The 22,568-nt window shown below is 34.7% G+C and overlaps 2 protein-coding genes and 1 pseudogene across 2 annotated transcripts; 1 reads left to right on the forward strand and 2 right to left on the reverse strand.

The window, feature by feature from the left end:
* Positions 1–633: 633 nt before the first annotated feature.
* On the reverse strand, positions 634–2,407 carry LOC141690146 (uncharacterized). The gene is made up of 5 exons (XM_074494807.1): positions 1,932–2,407; positions 1,662–1,736; positions 1,391–1,511; positions 1,223–1,327; positions 634–1,038 (listed from the first exon to the last, which is right to left on the reverse strand). Exons 1-5 carry the CDS (start codon positions 2,405–2,407, stop codon positions 634–636), a joined length of 1,182 nt encoding a protein of 393 aa, XP_074350908.1.
* A 777-nt stretch (positions 2,408–3,184) lies between these two features.
* On the forward strand, positions 3,185–11,455 carry LOC141690154 (glucan endo-1,3-beta-glucosidase-like; annotated as a pseudogene).
* A 9,399-nt stretch (positions 11,456–20,854) lies between these two features.
* Positions 20,855–21,763, reverse strand: LOC141690163 (uncharacterized). The gene has a single exon (XM_074494830.1). It carries the CDS (start codon positions 21,761–21,763, stop codon positions 20,855–20,857), a length of 909 nt encoding a protein of 302 aa, XP_074350931.1.
* Positions 21,764–22,568: the final 805 nt, after the last annotated feature.

The following is a 22,568-nucleotide window of genomic DNA, read 5'->3' on the forward strand; positions in this document are numbered from 1 at the left end:
TGGACTTGGTGGAGGAGTTTGATCATCATCTCCGTCATCTTTATTATTGGGGTTGTCACCGTCATCATCATCACCATTAAAGAATAAGCTAGCAACTTTTCTTTCTTCCTCGCTCCATCTCCAGTATTCTGATTCATTGAACTCAACATCTCGAGAAATGATTAATTTCTTCGTTAAGGGATTGTAGAGTCTATACGCCTTGTTTCTTTTGTCATATCCGGTAAAGATGCATTTCTCGCCTTTATCATCCAGCTTCTTCCTTTTCTGATCGGGAACGTGGGCATAAGCAATACACCAAAAAATTATGAGATGTCCAACTGATGGTTTGCTCCCGCTCCATGCTTCATTTGGAGTTTTGTTTCTGACACTTTTTGTTGGACAATGATTCAACAAATAAACTGCACATAGAACAGCTTCCGCCCAGAAAGTTCTTGGCAAGTGCTTTGCTTTCACCATACTCCTTGCCATGTCAATAATTATGCGGTTCTTCCTTTCTGTAACGCCATTTTGTTGAGGAGTATATTTCGTTGTCAACTGATGATTTATGCCATGTGCTCTGCAAAAACTTTTAAACAAGTTTGAAGTATACTCGCCTCCTCTGTCTGATCTGAGTATCTTCAAATATTGGTCGCTTTATTTTTCTGCAAGTGCTTTGAACTCCTTGAATTTATCAAGTGCCTCCGATTTTTCTTTGATGATATACACCCAACTTTTCCTGCTAAAATCATCAATAAATGTTAGGTAATACTTATTACCTCCTAGGGATGGAATATCAAACGGACCAGCTATATCTGTGTGAACTATCTCTAATGGCCTCCTGGCTCCCCATGATTTTCCAATGGGAAAACTTTGTCTGTGTTGTTTCCCCTTGACACATGCTTCACACAAATTTTCTGGTTCATTGATTTCTGGCAAGCCGTCCACCATCTTTGTCTTTGACAATAATTTCAAGCCAGAAAATCGAAGATGACCAAATCTTAAATGCCATAACCATGAGTCATTTTTAATGACCGACTTCAAACATTTCCGCACCTTTGTCTGCATATTGAGTGCGAATAGGCGATTCTTTGACATCTCTACATTCACGATCAATTCTCGAACATAATTTCTGATGGTTAGAGAATTATCATGCATCTGAATATTATATCCTTTCTCCACAAGTTGGCCAAGAATGATGATATTATTTTTCAAAGCAGGTATATAATAAACATCATTTATATACTTTTTTCTCACCATTCTTTGACACAATCGTAATTGTACCTTTCCCTTTGAACGGAATCTTTGACGAGTCACCAAAAGTAACTTCTCCGCTGATGGTCTCATCTATCTATGTAAATAAATCTTTTTAACCAGTCATATGATTGTTGGCTACTGAGTCAAGAAACCAAACATTCTTTTTGCTCTCCTCGTCTCCTTTATAAGTGAGGAACATAGCAGTGCCAACGTCTTTATCTTCTTTTACTGCTATAAAGTGACTTCTTTCTTCTACCTTTGGTGCTCTACACTCATAACTAAAATGGCCATATTTATTACAGTTATAGCACTGATATTGAGACTTATCACCTCGTTGTTGATATTCGCCTCATCCTCGGCCTCTTAAATTTTGACCACGACCAGGTGGCTGATACCCTTCAGAATTCTGGCCTCTATTGAAGGACTACCTTCCTCGTCCTCGTCCACCATGATAGCCACCTCTAAATCCATCCCTGCCACGTGCAGAACTGCTACTGCCAGAACTGTCACCAATGGACACCTTACTTTGCAACGCCTTTTCCAAATGGCTTGCATCATCATACTAGTTCATCCGCTGCTCTTGAGCTTGAAGTGAACCTACGAACTCATCAATGGAAATTGTGGACAAGTCATTTGACTCCTCGATAGAAGTAACAACGTAATCAAATTTCCTTGTCAACGAACGGAGTAATTTTTACATCACCCGAACATCGTCGAGACTTTCACCGTTTCTTTTCATCTTGTTTGTTACCGTTTTCAAATGCGTAACAAATTCACCAATATTTTCTGAATTCTTCATCTTCAAATTTTTGAACTCCCCGCGTAGCACCTGGAGCCGCGCCTTTTTTACTTTTTTAACTCCTTGGAATGATTTTTGAAAAATCTTCCACGCTTCTTTGGCCGTTTTTGCTTCGGAAATTTTTTCAAAGGTTGATTCATCAACACCTTGAATAATTATGTACAATGCCTTTTTATCTTTTTTTAAGATCTCCTTTAACGCCGTCTTCTCGGCATTTGGAAGTGCTGCTTCAGCGGCTGCATCAGCGGGCTCGTTGAACCCATTTTCGACAATTTTCCAATTATCGTAAGAACCGAGTAACACCTTCATTTGGATACAATTCCCGTAATTTGTAGACGTCAATTTTGGAATGTTGGGTTGCACCATATTCGCCATTTTTAGGAACGTAACCTTGGCTCGGATACCACTTATTGAAAATGTGAATGGGCTCGATCACATATTTATATTTTTGATTATAAACCAAACACACACTTGTATATATTAATAATAATAAGCTATAACTTTTCTTGGTTACACACAAGGCTACAGCCTTTTTTTTTCTCAGGGAGCTTCAGCTCTTTACAATTCTCACTATCACTGCTATTTCTCACTTGATGTGTTGTAACTTGGAATACACTAGCAAAGCCATATTTATAGGCTTGAATACCCAGACGTCATGGATAACATAACCTATATTTACTACAAGATAGCCCACATATTTGGACTACTGACTTATTTATATTTATTAGCATATAGACTGTAAAATGCATGCATGTACTTAGTAACTAATAGCAGCTTTTACTTCATCTTCTAGACACATGCAAATTAGCCTTCTTTTCATACACAACTACTGTACTTTACTTATAGATAACATGAGCAGCCTGCCATTTTTCTAGGATTCAACCTTGATCTTTTACAACTCAATAGCCGTTGCCTTATTTTTAATACTAATCTTTTACTTCTAGTGTTAGCTGGTGCATGCATGAATGTTTGACCTCAGCTTTTGTGCTTTTTATTCAACACGTACTAAAAACTAGCTGTAAATATTTATTAAGGTGGTGGAGAGTTTAAAATTCTAACAGCATCAAACCAAAACATTGTTCAACCTGATTTTGGTTCCATCTTCCTAGCTTTTATTTCTTTTCCATAACTATTGTTGCAAATCTACTGCCAATGTCAATCTTAAAATTTCTAGTATGTTTGTTTTGTTTGTTCTCGTTTCGAGCTGTGTCCTCTGATTTTGGTTCCATTGGTGTCAACTATGGTAAAGTGGCTAATGATCTTCCCGATCCTCTTCAAGTTGTAGAGCTTCTTAAATCCAATGGCATTAGCCGTGTTAAAATCTTTGACGCTAATCCTTCTACTGTTTCTGCTTTCGTTGATACGAACATTAAGGTTACAGTTGCTATGCCTAATCAGCTACTATCTGCTGCTGCTGCTAATGCGGGCCAGAATAGTAACATTTTATCCAAGAACCATGATTGAAGCCATCGCTATAGGAAATGAAGTGTTCATGGACCCACAAAACACGCCTTATCTCGTTCCAGCTATGAAAAACATGTTTTCTTCACTGCTAAAACTTGATCCATCCTCTTGCTTTAAAATTTCATCACCTCTTGATTTTAGTGCCTTGGAGAATATTTATCCATCCTCGTCTGTAAATTTTAGGTCCGACTTGATCAAGCCTGTTATTGAACCAATGCTCGAATTTCTTCATCAAACTCGTTCGTATCTTATGGTTAATTTCTACCCTTTCTTCGCTTATAAAGCCAACAAGGATACTATCTCATTGGATTATGCTTTGCTTCGCCCCAACAAGGGAGTTAAAGATCCTGGCAATGGGAATGTTTATATGAGCCTTTTCGAAGCCCAACTTGATGTTGTCTTTGCAGCTCTTGATGCCTTGAATTTTCATGATATAAAATTTGTAGTTTCGGAAACTGGCTGGCCTTCTACAGGCGGGGAAAAGGAATTTGGCGCTGGAGTGGCCAATGCCGCGTTGTATACCGGAAACCTGGTGCGCAGAGTACTCACAGGCGGTGGCACGCACTTAAGGCCTATCAGAATGTGTAAAACACAGTAACAGATTTCATTATATTTGAGAAAATAATGTAGCATTACAGCTTAAGCTTCATGAATGAATGGGAGTGTTCTTATATACTACTGTATTGAATCTTCTACACACTTCTTGAATTATTGCTATACAGAATGTATCTCTATTTTGTAACTGAATTCTGTTATATGAACTATGAGGTGTATCTGATGACAGCAGCTGACAACAGCTTGATGTCATGTGTTTGTAACTAACTTTGGCCCCTGTAGCTTGTTGGATGTGTTCACTGCTGACTTGCTCTTAGACTGGTCTATATAATCAACATCCCCCCGCAAGTTGGGAGTAGTGAACTTATTACAAAAACCCAACTTGGACAATAGAAATTGTAGAGAAGCTGAAGATAAGGACTTGGTGAAGATGTATGCAGGTTATAGAGAGGAGGCAACATGAGATGTCTGAATAACTCCTAGTTGTAACTTCTCACGTACTAAATGACAGTCTATTTCAATGTGTTTCGTACATTCGTGAAACACAGGATTAGATGCAATATACAAGACTGACTTGCTATCATAGATGAGTGTAACTGGTGTGAGATTAAAGTATCCAAATGTTTTGAACAGATTAAGAAGCCAGGTGAGTTCACAGCAGGTATCAGCCATGCACCTATACTCAGCCTCTGCAGAGGAACGAGAAATATTTTGTTGTTTCTTACATTTCCATGAAATGATAGTAGATCCAAACATAACACAATAACCAGTGAGAGACTGTCTTGTATTACTGCAACCACCCCAGTCAGAATCATAAAAAGCTGTGAGCCTAGGAACTGTATTAGCATTCATAAACAATCCTTAACCTACAGTGCCCTTCAAATATCTTACTACCTTGTAAGCTGCTGTAAGGTGATCTATCCTTGGCTTAGAAATGAATTGAGACAGGACCTGAACTGAATAAGCAAGGTTAGGCCTAGTAATAGTGAGGTATATCAATCTACCAACTAACCTCCTGTATAAGAAAATGTCAGAATCTGATAGCAAATCACTTGAACTTTTATTTAAGGTGTGATTTTGTTCCATAAGCACTTTGGATGGTTTGGCAGATAACAGACCTGTATCATATAAGATGTCCAGAGTGTATTTCTATGGTGCAAATAGATGCCAAATGAAGACCTGGCAGCTTCAATACCCGAAAAATACTTTAAAGCCCCTAAATCCTTGACTTTGAATGCAAAGGCCATATACTTGATGATCTGCTGAATAAGTTCCTTGTTGGTGCCAGTGATTAAGATGTCATCAACATATACTAAAACAGCAATAAACTAACTGCCAGACTTGTAGGTGAACAGCCTGTTATCGGCATGACATTGAACAAAGCCATATTGTAATAATGTTTTGTAGAATTTAGTAAACCAGCACCTGGGAGCTTGTCTGAGCCCATAGATACACCTTCTGAGCTTGCAAACCCACCCTGATAGATCAGTAATCTTATTGACAGCTGGTAGAGAAGACAGGTGAGCATAACCAGGTGGAATCCTCATAAACACTTCTTCACTTAAGTCACCATACAGAAAAGCATTGGTGACATCAAGTTGAGTCACGACCCAGTTCTGAGAAGCAGCTAGAACAATAAGAAGTCTCACTGTTGTCATTTTGGCAACATGAGCAAATGTTTTAAAATAATCTAAGCCAAAAGTCTGTGTGAACCCCTTTGCCACCAACCTTGCTTTGTATCTGTCAACACTTCCATCAGGTAAAAACTTAATCTTAAACAACCATTTACAATCAACAATGTGTTGATTAGCAGGCCTAGGTACCAATTCCCAAGTTTGATTGGATTCCATAGCAGAAATCTCAAGTTTCATGGCATTGAGTCAGTTAGCATCAGTAGCAGCCTGTTTGTAAGTATAAGGTATAGGTGTTGCAGCAGTAGCACACAAGAATTTGGAGTAGGAAGGAGTAAAAGCATGGTAAGAGAGATATCTGTGAATAGGATAAGTACCTGTTTGAGATAGAGATGAGCCAGAGATGGTGCTGACAGATGAATTTTTAAACTGAGCTGGCATTCCTTCATAATCTTTGAATTTGGATGGAAGATTTCTAGTTCTTATAGGTTTTGTAACAGCTAGAGGTAAATTTTCAAGAATTATATTAGGGTTAGAAGATACAGATGAATCTGTGGCTACAGGTTCAGAAGATTGATGAGGTATAGAAGGTTGATGAATTATAGAAGAGTGAAGATTATCAGAGGTATCAGATGTTTGAGGAACTAATGATGATATGATGTCAAATGATTGATCAGAAAGTTCATGAAAAGGTGACACTGGAAATAGAGGTGTGGAAGTTAAAGGCTGTGAAGAAACAAATATGGAGTGAAAAGGAAATTGATCTTCAACAAACACTATATCTCTAGAATTATAACATTTTTTAGTACTTAACTCCATAACTATATATCCCTTTTATTAAAAGGATAGCCTAAGAAGATACATTTAAGAGACCTTGGTGCAAATTTATCTGGTGAATTGTACAGATTTAAGATATAGCAAAGACAACCAAAAGCCCTTAAAGATGAATAATCTGGATCTTTTTTATATAAAATTTCATAAGGGGATTTGTAAGCAAGAACAGGAGAGGGAAGCATGTTAATGAGATGTGTGGCTGTCAATATACAGTCACCCCACAGAGATAAAGGAACCTTAGACTGAAATCTAAGAGCCCTGAGAACATTTAGCAAATGTTGGTGTTTTCTTTGTACAATACCATTTTGTTGTGGTGTGTGAGAACAAGTGAATTGTTGCAAGATGCCAAGAGTAGTAAGATGTTGATTTAAATCAGAATTTTGAAATTTAGTGCCATTGTATGATCTAACAATCTTAACTGAAGTAGTAAACTGATTATGAATATAAGAAATGAAGTCTTTAATCAAGTTAGGAACCTGAGATTTAGTGGACAATAAAAAAACCCAAGTACATTTGGAAAAATCATCCACTATTGTAAGAAATTTATTACAATGACCATGAGTTTGATATTTGTAAGGGCCCCATACATCACAGTAAATTATCTCAAAACAAGCCTTACTTCTAGATTATCTAACTGGAAATGGTAATCTGACTTGCTTAGACAAATGAAAAATCTCACAATCTGATAGATCTAAATTGGAAATAGGCAGACACTTAACATGTTTGAGAACATTAAGAGAAGGATGATCTAGCCTCCAATGCCACTGACAGACTGGAAACTTTGAAATACATGCAGTAGAATTAGCTGAAAACGCAGAGTTTTGAAATTTTATGGTGTTGAGTTTATACAATCCATCTGTCATCTCACCAATCTCTTTCTCCATCATCAAAGCAGGGTCCTGCAACAAACATTTAGTACCAGAAAAATGGACAACAGATGAAGTGTGCTTGGTAAGTTTAGAAATGGATAGCAAATTACATTGAAAACTAGGTACTACTAGCACATCTGTGAGTTGAATATTGTTGGACAGATTTATTGTACCAATATGTGTAACTTTTGAAACATCACCATTTGGTAAGTGTATATCATGATTCACATATTTTGGATGCATGACAAGGTTTAAGTATGGTGTGATATGGTGTGTAGCACCAGAGTATAAAATCCAAGTGCTACTACTATTACATAAAACAGGACAGGCAAACATCACTAAATTAGAAACAAGATTACCTGCCACCTGATTAGCATTATTAACAAGCTAAGTTGCAGTAGTAGATGTCTTGACTTTAGCTTGCAGCATAACAATCAACTGTTGGCATTGAGATTCAGAGAGATCAGTTGGAGAAAACTGAGAATTAACAGATTTTTCTAAGGAGACATCAGGTTGCTGCAAAGTTTGAGTGATACTTTGGACATTAGCTACTGCACTTTTCTTAACATTGTGCTTAATCTTTGGATTTGGCTGGCCAAACAACCTGTGAGGATAGCCATGAAGTGCAAATCACTTTTCTCTGGAATGTCCAGACATACTGCAATAGTCACAGACTATATCTGAGGCTTTCTTATCATCTTTCTTAGTCACAAAGGACTTCTTAGCTGAAGAAACTCGAGTATTCATAGCAGCAGAATCATGAGAAAACGAGAGTGAACCTCCAGAACTGTTTCTCTGATTATCATCTTGCAAGAGCATAACATAAGCTTGACTAATATCATGCAATCAAGACGTTAACAGAATTTGTCCATGAGAAGCAGTGAACTGATCATTTAGCCCTACTAGAAATTGACTTAACTTCATTTGTTGTTCATATTGTATCAATTTAAGTGTCACACCATAGGCACAAGTAGTCACATCACACACACATCGAGGAATTGGTGCTAATGCTCTAATTCATCCATCAATCCTCGAAAATGTGTAAAATAAGCAGTAATAGATCTGGATCCTTGAGTGAGAGAAGCCAGTTCTTTACGTAGATTAAACAAATGAGGTACATTATTTTGTGCATAACGAATCGCAAGATCATCCCAGATTTGTTTAGCAGTTTGCATAAACACAATACTCTTACGTATATCATAAGATACATAGTTCAAAAGCCAAGAAATCACTAGATCATTACTACGTTTCCATAGAGGCAGTAAAGCAGAATTATCACTAGGTTGAGTTTGTGAACCATCAATGAATCCAAGTTTGAGTTTAGCAGATAAAGCTATCTTAACAGATCTACCCCAGTGATTGTAATTGTGATCTGTAAGAGTTTCAGTAACGAGAGATAAACCTGGATGATCTGACGAACTGAGAAAGTACTAATGATTAATGTCGATTACGGTGGAAGACGAAGACGCCATTGATGCAGAGGTTGAAGCTTGATTGTTAAGCGCGGAAGCATATGAACGCATCTCAGCAATGATGAAGATCAAAGCTCAAATGGCTCTGATACCATATCAGAATGTGTAAAACACAGTAACATAATTCATTATATTTGAGAAAACAATGTAACATTACAACTTAAGCTTCATGAATGAATGGGAGTGTTCTTATATACTAATGTATTGAATCTTCTACACACTTCTGGAATCATTGCTATACGAAATGTATCTCTATTTTGTAACTGAATTCTGTAATATAAACTGTGAGGTGTATCTGATGATAGCAGCGGACAACAGCTTGATGTCATATGTTTGTAACTAACTTTGGCGCCTGTAGCTTGTTGGTTGTGTTCACTGCTGACTTGCTCTTAGACTGGTCTATATAATCAACAAGGCCCAACCAAACACTTAATGTCTTTCTATTTGCACGGTTTAACGAAGATCAAAAGAATGGACCTATTTCTGAGAGAAATTATGGTCTTTTTTATCCAAACATGCAAAGAGTGTACGATATTCCTGTGTCCTTGTATACATTCAATGGTACAGGTCCGGGCGGCAATAATGAACCAGCTCCGAATGGGACGTGTAGAAATCCGGGCGACTACAATCATATGAAATATAGCCACTCAGAACCTAGAGTTAGTCCCAGAATATTTGGGATTCTCCCTTGTTCATTATTATTGTTACATTTTCTTATAGGCATGTAATTAGTAAAGTTGCAATTTACGGGAGTCTGATAGAGTAATTTGATGTTATCTTTGAATTGTTTTTTGGTTATTTCATGGGAAGCGCATACTTTGAAAGTTATAAATTTATTTGTTCTTGCTTGTTAGTTATTGATTTCAATCATTTGTAAGTCATAAACAAAGAAGCTTAGTTTGTATGTTGTACTCCTGATAGTTCCTTCTGATAACTTTATTGATGTAATTAGTGTAAATAAGCTATAAGGGTTGAAAAGTAACTACACGGATATATTTGGAGGGAAAGTCAGTTAGGAGAGTTAGTTAGATCTAAATCAATTGGTGTATATATGAAACTTATCTACACAAATTGTTAATTCATTCAATATAATTTTCTGTTCATTTCACAACATTCTTCAGCATGCCATCATGTTGGTGAACGCATCATGATTATAATGCTCAGTATAAGCGTCCTGGCGTCCCATTACCATTTGTCAAGGGATTTTTCAGCAGCATTAAATTCTTAATTAAGACTTAAGAAATAAATATGGTGATTGGTTCTCATATAATTCTGATAAGAATATGGGAAGCTGCAGGGATGAAACCAGGAAATTCTTTTGGATGGGCAATTTTTTTTTAACATAGTTAGTACTTGAGGACAAGGCAGAAAACTATGCTATTAAAAAGTTGGGGGGACTATATGCTATTGTCAATACATGATCTTGGGGGACTATAAGAAAAAAATTCCAATTCTATAAGCATAAAATGGAAAAATATATTCCTTCTGGGAATTACAAAAGCCATCCCTTGCCCCCTTCAGTTCCGTCAATGGGCAGATGTGTCCTAAACCTCCTTTTTTGATTTGATGGATGATTAAGAAGTTGAGGATGAATGTGTAGCACCTTCTAAATCTCATGAAAGTGAAATCCACTATGGAGGTGGAAGTGATGTCGGAGGGGATATGATGCTTGATGATTGTGTTTGAAATTGCGACTAGAGGACTTGATAGTATTTTCCTTAGTATGTGACAGTTTATTGATTATACATTTGTTTTTAAGACTTTGAATTACTTAAGATGTGATGACTTATGAGTTATTGGTGTCTTATGAAGTGCTACAAGTGTTTAAGATATTTTCAATTAATAATACATATATTACTGCTTATTATTAGTTTTTGCAGATTTGGCTTTTGCAATAACATCCTTCTCCTAGACTTTGGAACTTGAGGTAATTTCAAAATCAGCAGTATCTCAAACAATATAATGTTTACATACATTTTAATCCAGTATTCACAGTAGTTTATGTTTTAATATATAAATTTAAAAGTAATATCTTACATATAATGTAACAGATGACATACGGATGCCATGTCTTATACCGTTGTGAAGGCCTTGAGTGCAGTGCATGCCTGGTTTTGGCGGTTAAGGATGAAACTATTTATCTGTATTATTGTATTTTCACAATAATACAATAATAGGGTTAATATCTACCTCTGGTTGGAAAATTGTTGATGTTTAATAGGGTAGTCTGTGGTGCTTTCAGGTGAATTCTTCAACGATTACTGCACATGTATATGGTTACATTTATATATTTCTTTTGTTTAGGAATTGTTCTAATTCATCCCCACTATTATACTTAGTTTATTTAATAATTGCACAATGCCATCATTTGATTGTGTGGCAGGCTTAGAGTTCAAGAATGAACAGCTCGTGTGGATCTATTTTTAATTCAACATATTGGGAATCCTGTTTGCAGAGTTTCTTTATTATGCTATAATTGCAGGATTACGGGCCCTTGTTGTTTGTTTTTTGTTGGAAACTCAAAGGGGGAAAGTAACTCTGGACGGTTTTGATGGTTCTCATCATGTTGGTCACGGGCACAGATATCATCGGGTGTAGTTACGCTGGGTGATCTGCTGTGGTTTTCTTTCCTGGCAGTTGTTGTACCCTAATGAACTTAAGTTGTTTATTCTTTTGTCTAGCCGTAATCTCTGCGTGTCATCCAGTTCAGGTTTCTTTCTTGCAGGTGCAAGGACTGTTCCCCTGGAGGCAATTGCATGTCTTCTAGTGGAAGAGGATGTTTAAAGTTCTTGAGGTTCCTCATTTGCTCTTGGGTGGTCTATTGTGTGTGAGTTTTTGGATAATTTTTCTATTTGTCTTGCTCAAATTTCAGGTAATTTGTATATCTGCAGGAGGGTTCTCCATCCACTAACTTTTTCGTTTGATCGGGAAGAATGAAATGAAATGAGGTATATAACCAATAGAATTGTTTGGTGATTAGCTAATATCATAGAATTGGGTAATTTTTTATTTATGCTATTCCCTAAATTGGTGGTAGTTAATATAGTGAACGGAAACTAGAGCTGGTCAATTGTGCGGGTTTAAACCGCCTGTTTGGGACTGGCTCGTACGGAAACCCGAATTTATTCGTTCCAAATTGGGCCGGTTCAAACCCGCACAATTCGCTGAAATCAACAAATCGAATACGAATCCGTTTTTGAAAAAACAGGAACAGACCGGCCTGCACGGTTCGGTTCAATTTTTTATTTTGGTTCAGTTTTGTTCAGCCCTACCCTCCCTCAAACGGTCTGAATCTGTGCATATAAATATATACGTATATGATACAATAATTCACTCATTTAATTTCTAATTCTCTATCTCCCTCTAACTCTCTCTCCCGGTCTCTATTTCCGACTTGTTTCCGAGCTTCATTTTGCTTTTAAATTCAATCTCCCTAATCTCAATCTCAATCTCCATAATCCTTTTATTTTCATTTTGCTTTTAAATTTGCACTTGCTTGCACAGTTGCATATCACAGACACAGAGACACAGTCACATAGCGCATAAGCTTTTATATTCAATTCCACAATTTATCACGAAAAATGGAACAGGGAAGAGGGAGTCTTTCTTCTCAAAATTCAACCCCGACGACTTCAATGTTACCATCTCGACCCAGATCCACTATTAATACCAAAAAAGGTATTGTAATTTTTATTTTTTTTGTAATTTTAAAGATTATGTAAATTCGTTTTATAAATTTCTAAATTCTTTTTTTTAATTCATTTTGTAAATTTTTTTAGTAAATTCGTAATTCGTTTATTAATTTTAAAAATTATGTAATTTTTAAATTCATTTTTTAATTCGTTTTTTAATTCATTTTATAAATTTGTTTAATAAATTAGTTCAGTAAATCCATTTTGTAAATTTTAGTTAAGTAATTTTATTCGTTTTGTAAATTTGTGCAGTTGCTACATGTTCGAGACAATCATCACACGTGTGGACTTATCATCACAAGTTTTTTCTTATATTTATGAACCAAATATACATCATTGCATCATTGAATGTGTTAGTATTGTTACTACTTTAAAGGAATACGAACAACATGATAATTTTAGTGATGTTATTAAGGATATAAAAATTAAATGGATCAAATATTTTACCAAATTTCCTTATATTTATGGTATTGTATTTCTTCTTGATCCCAGTGTTAGGAAGGAAGGTTTAGAAAACATGTTAGAACATCATTATGCAGTGTTAGGAATTTCATATGATAATGTTTTATACGTAAATAATTGTTTAAATTTATTGTTTCGTCTTATAGATATGTATGTTCCAAAAACTCAAAGTACGATACCACTGAAGAGTAGTAATACTTCTAGTAGGTTTAGTAGTACTATTTCTTCAATACTAACCAAAAAATAAAAATGTATAATTTTCACTTCATCTCCCGTACCTTCTTCTGCCACTAGTATGATTAACGAATTTCTTTTCATGTAGTTATGAGTTAAATGATGATTTTGATATACTAATATGCTGGAAGAATCATGAGTTACAATTTCCGGTTTTAGCAAAAATTGCAAAGGATATTTTAATTGTCCCGGCTTCTACAATTGCGTCTGAGTCCGCTTTTAGCGCAGGTAAAAGAGTTTAGACGAGAAGAGACCGAGTCTTGCGCCCGACGTTGTAAATATCTTAGTTTGCAAAAAAGATTAGGATCAAGCCGAAAAAAGACAACAAGGAAGAAAAGAAGACTCTGATGATGAAGACGAATAGGGCCCTTCATTATTATTAGTAAGATAGGTTGCTTGAGCGCATTATCACCTTTTCTATTTTGAAAGAAAAGGTATCGATCAAGGCTTTCCTTGAGTTTCAATAAAGGGCAACAAGCAACGGATTGAGCTGAAAACCGTTGCTCTAATGCCTCGTTACGTCGTATACTTCACTCGCTCGTTAGCGCTTGACTAATAGAAAGTAAAGGGCTTTTCTTGCTTGTTTAGTAAAGTCTCGCTTTTTGATAGGAGTAGGTGCTTGCTAGGGCGGAGCACTCTTCATTCGAAACTAATGAATGTCGGGTCGGGGGTTTCTGCCTTGTTATCAAAAAGTTAGTTGGGTAAAGCAAACTCCCTCCTTGGACGAGCACGGGCTTAGTCAAGTAGAACCGGGTTGCGCTGCTTGATGCTCCGATCGAAAACAAATAAGTGGGGCCATGCCGATTCGACTGAATATGCGTTAGAAAGGTAAATCCCTCCCCTACGACACCAAAAACCGGGCCGAACTTCATGGATGATAATGGATACTTCATCCGAATCGGGAACCTCAACTAGCAAACAAAAACTCTAGAATAAATAATTAATGTATTTTTTATTAATATTATTTTATTTACTTAATTTGTAATTTTTTAATATTTGATGCGGTTTGTTCCTTTTTTTTACAGAGGGGTCCTCACACATCATTGTAATTTTTTAAATTAATAAAATTTACAAGAGGTACCGTCCTCTTTTAACCAAAAAATTAAAGTAATAATATTAATTGATTATAATTAAATTTATTTAATATAATTACTGATGTTGACTTTTAAATTAAAATCAAAACAAAAATATACACAAAAGTAATGGTTATGTTTTTATGGGAAATCATATGATTTTATGTTTTTATGGGACACTAACTGGTGCATATGTATTCTGCAAAAAAAAAAGAAAAAAAACTGGTGCAAATGCGATTTGTAGTAGGCTACGTGCACCAACCACAGCCACAAGTTAAAAAGGAATCCAATCAGCGAAGCCCGCACGGCTCGCGAGCCCAGTGCCAGTTACGAGTCTGTGTCCTTCGGTTCGAGACCGGCCCGACCTGATTCGTTCAACTTCAGTGTCTGTTCAGTGCTCGTTGTTCACGTGTCCAACCTATAATAAACCCAGCCCAGACCGCACTATTGGCCACCTCTAACTGAAACCAACAATTTACATGAATATAATGGAGCTTTAATGGCCCTTATCTAAGCCCAATTGTTGGATTGTAAAGTTACAGCTCGAAAAAATTCTTGTAAAACGGGGCATGGGACTTCATCATGTGAAGGTACCGTCCACGAATTTATCAGAAAATGGGGGATTAATCCAACCATTATTAGAATGAATAAAATATTATTATTTTTAATTAGAATTATTATTACATATATATTTTTAATTACTTGGTTATACTTATGTAATCCTTATATATATATTAAATATATTTCATGATATATTATTTATTTATTATTTATACAATTTTTTTATTTTTTAATTTTTAATAATATTTCGTCGTATTTTACTAATCTTAACCATCATCCCGATTTTTTACCAGTTATTGCAATTAGACCTTCACCAAATCTTGACTACCTTATAAAATATCGATTTTGACCCTATTTTAGCATTATGAAGTCAATTAGTCATCGTCTAGCGATTAATCACCCATTTTTTAGACACTAACTGTTACATGGAATGTGTAATTGTTTAGTACCTGCATTTTAAGGAACTAAGCATAATTTACTTATAAGATGTTGTGGCACAAAATATATATCTAGGAATAATATGCATTAATGTGTACTAGCCCCATGGAGATAGAAAGGTTAAAGATAATTATAGCAACTCATTATATATTTTATGTTTTGAGCTTGTTGGTGTATAAGGGGACGGGGTGGTAGAGGAGTTTGGTTATCAACTTGATATGTTTACTTTATTGAAGAAATTCTACTAACTTGATGTGTTTACATTAATATGGAAATGTGTGATACATATCAATAGAATTATTTTCCATAAAATGATGTGAATTTTGACATGAGAAATTGGAATCAAATGTCAAGTATAAAACCTTTTGGTTAACAAACATAAACTGTATGGGTTTGGGACATGGGTGCAGATCCAATTGTTAGATTTTTAGTTAAAGAATAGGGTCCTTCGATATGGATCAGAAATTAAATACAAGTGAGGGGACTTGGCATGTAAATTGAATTTCAAAGAAATTTAAATTGTTGTATTCATTACTCGTTTTTTATAATATCGTTGACTACCTATAAATTGTATGCATTTAACTTTATATTTTAATTTTAAAGGATGCAGTCTACCACCCACTGTTCGAGTAGCTCTCAATTTAAGGAATCACATATGCACATCTATCATGTGCTAGCATAGCACCACCTGTCTTCAGACGGGTTCAGTTTCACCTTGGTAACCAAGGGAGTCACAGTATCTCCAAAAACTAATCAGCTCAAAGGCAGATTGGTGGCCATCCAACAACAGCTTCTCTTATGATTTTTTGACAGCATAAAATGTATTGTGTGGTCATGAAGTCGAGTCCCAATATTCCCCAATTTCTCATGTATTCAACCAAGGATAAGTCAATTTCAAGATGATTCAATCTCAAGATGGATAGTTAACTCCAAGATGAATCAATCTCAAGATGGCTTTTTAATACTAAGATGGGTCTGGTTGGACCATTATGTTACGCGGAAGTGCTCCTAGTGTTCCACTATTCAATCCTTACATATGTCTTTTATCCCAAGATGAGATTTTGAGTGACGGGGCTGTTAAATATTACTACCTCCGTTTCGTTCATTTCTCTACGTTTATTTTTTGCACGCATTTCAATGTTCAAATATCGTATAGTTGCATAATATTTTTTTAATTTTTTTTCTGAATAAAAGTTTAATATTTAAATTTTTATTCGGAAAAAAAATCAAAAAAATGTTATGCAACTATATGATATTTAAACATTGAAATGCGTGCAAAAAGTAGACGTAGAGAAATGAATGGGACTGAGGGAGTAACAATTATTTGACATATTGAAGTTTATGTCATCAAGATGATATCATACTATACTTTGTTACTTTAGAAAGGGTAGCCACTAAGTCTAATAGTTACTACAGTAGATTTAATATATGTAATTATTCAGTTTGTTCTAAGAATGGAGTCTTAGCCTCAATGTAATTCATGTAGAAGACATTATAATTTATAATTAAAGTCTCTACTAATCTCTTTCTCTACTCTCTACTGTTGTTCTACTATTTTTCTGTATTTCTCATATTTTCTGAAATTTCCTTTATTAGAAGATTTTTACTTGATTCTTCAGTTTAAGGAGATGCTCGTATATAAGATGTAATATTTTATTAAGAAGACTTTGACCTCATTTGATTCATTGTAACTTAACGTAATAACTCATACTTCCATACACCTGTATAAATTTTGGTGTTTGGTAGGGTAAATTTTAAATTAACCTAAGTAATTCAGTGTTTATTGTAATTAATCAAAAACACTGTTACCCGTTATCAAGGTCAATCATGGTTTTGTGAGTTACATAGTTGTAAGCAGTTTTATTTTACATTACAAATTATCTAATTATATATTCTAATATCAAAATTATAAATTACATTTTCAAAACTAAATAAAAATATCAAATATGAATAAAGTGTTATTATATATTAAATTGTGTTTAAAATTTACCCATATTATCATATTTTATAAATGTATATTAATATAATTAATATATGATATTATATTTTATATTAATATTTGTAAATTAGAATTTGAAATTTATTTTTAGGTTAAACATATATGTATTAATTTCTAATTTGTATTTCTTGTAATTATTTTTAGACGTGTCTGTTATGCTATTTAATAATTCAACTTCTTTTATTTTAGTAATGTGCTTTTATAATTTAATTTAATTTATTTATTAATATTAATTACTTTTTTATTATCATACATAAATTGTAATTTTTATAACATTAAGTTTCCTTTAATTTTTGTTAAATACATTTATACTAAATAAATAATTTTTGTTTACAAATTATTTGATTTGGTAATTCCGGTGTATTTGAAGTTATTATGTAACTACAAAACTTGTAAAATAAGCGAGGCCTTTGATTGATTTATGAATTGAGATTGTTCACTTTATGGGTCTAACAAACTTCTCTTCTTTGGTTGAGAAATCCTAGGGTCGTTTTTGTTCAGTTGGATCACCTGGGGTCGGTGGTCAATCCAAATAATTTATTTTTATCTTGTGTGTTTATTGTTGTCCTACATTATAGTGGTATCAGAGCCACCATTCCTCCGCCCAAACACTGTAAACCACCATTATCCAACGACCACCGTCATAAACAAACAACTGCTCCATCAGCCACCATATCCTGCCACCAACAGTATGGGAAGCCCACAAGAAACTGCTTCGGTAACCGTCATAAAGGCAAAAATCCTAATTATAGTTGTGTAAACATCCGCTGATTTTCCAAAATTTATGAGGCACCCTTAGTTTTACGCAATGATTAATGCTGACGAAGTAAACAGTCGTCTTGAGACGTATATTGAGCAAAAGAATATAAGATTGAGAAATATAGAGGATTAGTTGAAAGATTTGAGTTTGCAAAATGCAAGATGTGCTGGCAATGTTAAAAGCAGTTATGGATCAACTTGGTGTCTGACATAATCCTCTATCTAAACCTATAAAACCTCTCTCCGTAATTGTTGAAAAATCCAATATTCTTGAAACTCCTAAAGTTGTGAATCAACATCGAAGAAAAACACGAAGAAGACGTTTATTCATTATTTCAACATTGAGGACGAAGAGGTAGATGAGGCTGTTAAAAGTGAAGAAGTTGCTAACTGCAATAACATCTCTGAGGTGGAATATGTTGATTTTTAGGCTGTTGTTGAAAAAATCAGATGACTATATTTGGTAATATTTTTAATATGTATATATTTTGATATAAAAATTTATAAAAAAATAATGTTTTTGATGAGGTTTGATGGTGAATACAACATCTGCTTCCCTCAAAAGATGAAAAACAGCTTTTTCGAAAAACATGGGGACCTTACTTTTTCTAACAACAGTTTTTACGCCAAAAACACTTTTTAAAAAAACAGTATTTGAATTTTACCAAACAGTTTTAGCCCTTTTTCAACAAAAAACTACTGTTGATGTCTCCAACAACAATGTCATACACACCTATATTAAGAATGAGTACCATATCAACAAATCTGATTTTGCACATGTTATTTATGAACATCTTACTTATGGAGTTGAAATTTGATGTCTTTGAGTGCCAACACACATAATTTCTTTGTCCGTTAATTCCCAATTTTTTTAACACTCGTGGACAGGTTTTTTTCAAAGGTGAGGAGAATGATGCATAACAAGACATTAAAATATTAATTTGCATTTATTTTCTACCATTAATTAAGAATAGATTTGATTGTCATATTAAATTCAATTACTTTATTCTAAATTTTGGATACACGACAAAAACTTGATTTAAATCAAACCAAACATACCCGGTAAATCCCGCTTATCGCAGGGTCTGTGAAGGGTAAGATGTACGTAGTCTTCCACTCATTCAAAGAATGACGAGGCTGTTTCCCAAAAGACCCTCGGCTTATGTGTGTGCATGTGCAAAAAATATTAAAAGGGTAGCAATAGCTAATACACAAAAATTTGATAGCATAAAGTAAATATAGGTTGAGACAAACCTTAGCACATGATTTTATTCACATTGGAATTAATTCAAATACACTTTTCTCTTGAACACGAAATTAGAGAACATAGTGATTTTGATAATTGCAGTGGCGATTGGAAGCGGTTGACACATCTTGTGTTCTTGGAAACCAAGAAAATATTACTACTTCCGTCCCTCTCATTTATTAACAGTTTTTTTCAAATGCTTGACACACATTTTTTCACATGTTTGACACGCATTTGAAGGCAACTGTAAAGTACATTTCCGTAATTTATTTTTAATTTTTTTTTATATAAAAAGTTGAACATTATATTTTTATTTACAAGAAAAAAATGTTAAAAAAATTTATACAACTATATTTAATAAGAGTATTAAAGTGCGTGCTCAGCCCCCGTCTCCCGATGTAAAAAATTGAGGGCGACGGAAAGAGTACATGTCTGTATCTTAATCTCCGGACAATCATTATCCTTTTTATTTACAGGATTAATGCAACTGGTGATTAATATAATCTTCTGTTAGTATTCCTATATTTTGGACCCGTTACTTCAAATCTAGGGGTGTACGCGGTTCAGATCAGATCGGTTTTGGGGTAAAAGTCGAACCAAACCGCGAAGAGCGGTTTTAAAAAATTGTCATTCGCAACCGCATCCGCAAATGCGGTTGCGGTTAACCGCGTCATTTGCGGTTGCGAATTTGCGGTTATTGCGGATTGGTTTGCGGTTCAACCACTTATTTTAAAATAATTAATAATTTGTAAAAAAATAAATTCGGAATATTAGTAAATTGAAATTTAAGTTACGTGATAAATTACATTCAAAATATAAAATATAAAATAATGCTCCGTGTGGAGTAAGGATATTAAAAACATACAAAAATATGAAGGCGAGAAAAAAGAAAAAAGAAAAGGATAAAAAAAATTACATGTTGATTATATTTTTCATTTGTTTGGTTATATATCTTATAATGATTGTGAATTTTATGAACGAAAGTTTAATATTAACCTAAAATTAGTTGATAAATGTGTATACTTATTAATTTATATGATATCAACTACATTTTTGAAAATATATTTTATTATAAATTTATGTTGCGAGTTGCGGTTGCGATTTTGCGATTTTCAGGAATTTAAAACTGCATCCAAACCGTGAATAAGCGGTTTTTAAAATTTAAATCCACAACCAACCTGCGTTTCACGATTATTCGCAAATGTGGTTCGGTTGCGAGCGGTTGAGCGGTTTGATGCGGTTGATCGGTTTATTTATACACCCCTATTCAAATTAATAAGTAATTTTTTCATACTAGTTGCAAATCCAATAATTCATGAATGATACATACAGGATTATTTTAACAACCAAACACCGGCTTGTTCAACAACTAACCCCACATATCTGTCCAAAAGATACAGCAGCTTTGGTATCATTAATTGCAAATTTGTGCTCATAAAAGGCGGATTAGTGTCCCAATTGGTTTTTCGTGATATATTGTAAATTGTAAATTAATTTTTTTTTTTTTTTTTGAAATAAACGTACTTGCATTACTCAAACCATGTCTAAATCAAGGTTACAAATGAGAAAATCAGGAGCAGTAATAACCCACTCCTGTAAACCAGACATAGAATATGCACCCTTTGCTAACAAATGGGCAACACTATTCGCTGATCTAGGAACAAAAACAATTAACACTTCCTCAAAGTGTTTAATTAACTCCCTACAATCATCAACAATTGTATCGAACATCGACTCCCCTTGACTCTCCTTCACTTTGTTGATTGCGTCAACCAGTGTCTTAGCATCTGTTTCAAAAACACACCTGCTCGATCTCCATTCCTTTGTCCAGGAGAGTGCTTCTCGCATGCTCAAAGCCTCAACAATTCGTGGTTGATGTCCAACCTGTACCTTCCTACTTCTTGCTCGAACAAATTGACCAGAATCATCTCTTGCCACACATCCTAGGCCAGTCATCTCTCCATTCACATGACACGCTGCATCCGTGTTTATTTTTATCCATTGTTCTGGTGGTTTACACCATGTATGCACCCTCATTTGTTGTTGAACTTCATGTTGCTCCTCAACCTTCCTAGCCTTGCTCCAATCAGTCTTCATGTTTAATGCCATAGATTTCACCCCGAAAGATGACACTGTCACTCTCTCCCATACCCATTTGTTTCGCCTGTACCATAAGGCCCAACAAATCATACCATACATAGCCCTCTGTTCATTGTTACCCTTGTTAAAGATTCGTTTAGTAACCTGCAACACCGTATCTCCAGGGTCCTCTGCGATCAGGCTCAGCATACCTACAGCAGCCCAGACCTCTCTTGCAAAATCACAAAGAAACATTACATGGGCCGTGTCCTCAACATAATTTTGACACCAAGCACATCTATCAACAATATTAACATGCTTGGTAATTAGATTTGCAGCTGTCGGGAGCACTTCTCTGCACATTCTCCATATGAAATTTATCACCTTTCCTGGAAGTTTGAGTCCCCAAACTTTACTCCAAAAACTTCTATCAGGACAATCACTCTCCCCTTTAATTTTACGATTATCAAAAATAAAAAAAAATTGAAGAAGTTTGTAAATTAATTATTTAAAAGAGTTGAAAAACGGAATATATTTGGTATTGGGTTGCGTGGAAGAAAAAAGGGAACCACAACCTTCTCTTCCTCTCTAAACTCTTGCGGGAATTAGGGTTTGGTCATCTTCTCGGGTAAGTATTTTAGTTTATGTACGCATAAAACACTGAATACTGAAACTAAATTTGCTATTGATTGGATTGTTACTAAACTTTAATTATACATGCTTATACCTGTTTTACTTCTTTCCTCTTTAGCTATATATCGACTGCCCATGATACAGGACTACTTGTATTTTATCATCATTTTAAAAAATAATCCCTTAAATGTTTCTGTTAGTCTGTTAAAATTTTAAATTAAAATAAGCACTTACATTGTGATTTATCGATCTTCTTGGGTTTAATCAAATTAGATCTTGTTTCGTTTATACATTTTGTATTGTTAATAAGTTTGAATTATTATCTAGCTTTGGGGACATATTATTCCGACACGGCGCTTCCAGTTTGTGTACCCGTGTTGACACAACACTGTCAACACGGAACGCGAAATGGAATCTGTACTGGATCCGCTGTTTGAAATCAGACACTTTTCCTTAATTTCACTAGAAAAATTTGATGGTGGGGGAAGAAAAAAAGTGATGGTTTTGTAATGAGAAGATTTGAAATAGAATAGAG

This window comes from Apium graveolens, chromosome 2, assembly GCF_009905375.1.
Source record: "Apium graveolens cultivar Ventura chromosome 2, ASM990537v1, whole genome shotgun sequence".
NCBI lineage: Eukaryota > Viridiplantae > Streptophyta > Magnoliopsida > Apiales > Apiaceae > Apium > Apium graveolens.

Coding starts and splice junctions, on each gene's coding strand:
- LOC141690146 (XM_074494807.1), bottom strand. CDS start 2,407: ATGGCGAATATGGTGCAACCCAACATTCCAAAATTGACGTCTACAAAT. Junction 1,512..1,661: donor GGTGGACGAGGACGAGGAAG/GTAGTCCTTCAA, acceptor TGGCCATTTTAG/TTATGAGTGTAGAGCACCAA. Junction 1,328..1,390: donor ACGAGGAGAGCAAAAAGAAT/GTTTGGTTTCTT, acceptor TTATTTACATAG/ATAGATGAGACCATCAGCGG.
- LOC141690163 (XM_074494830.1), bottom strand. CDS start 21,763: ATGTGCAGAGAAGTGCTCCCGACAGCTGCAAATCTAATTACCAAGCAT.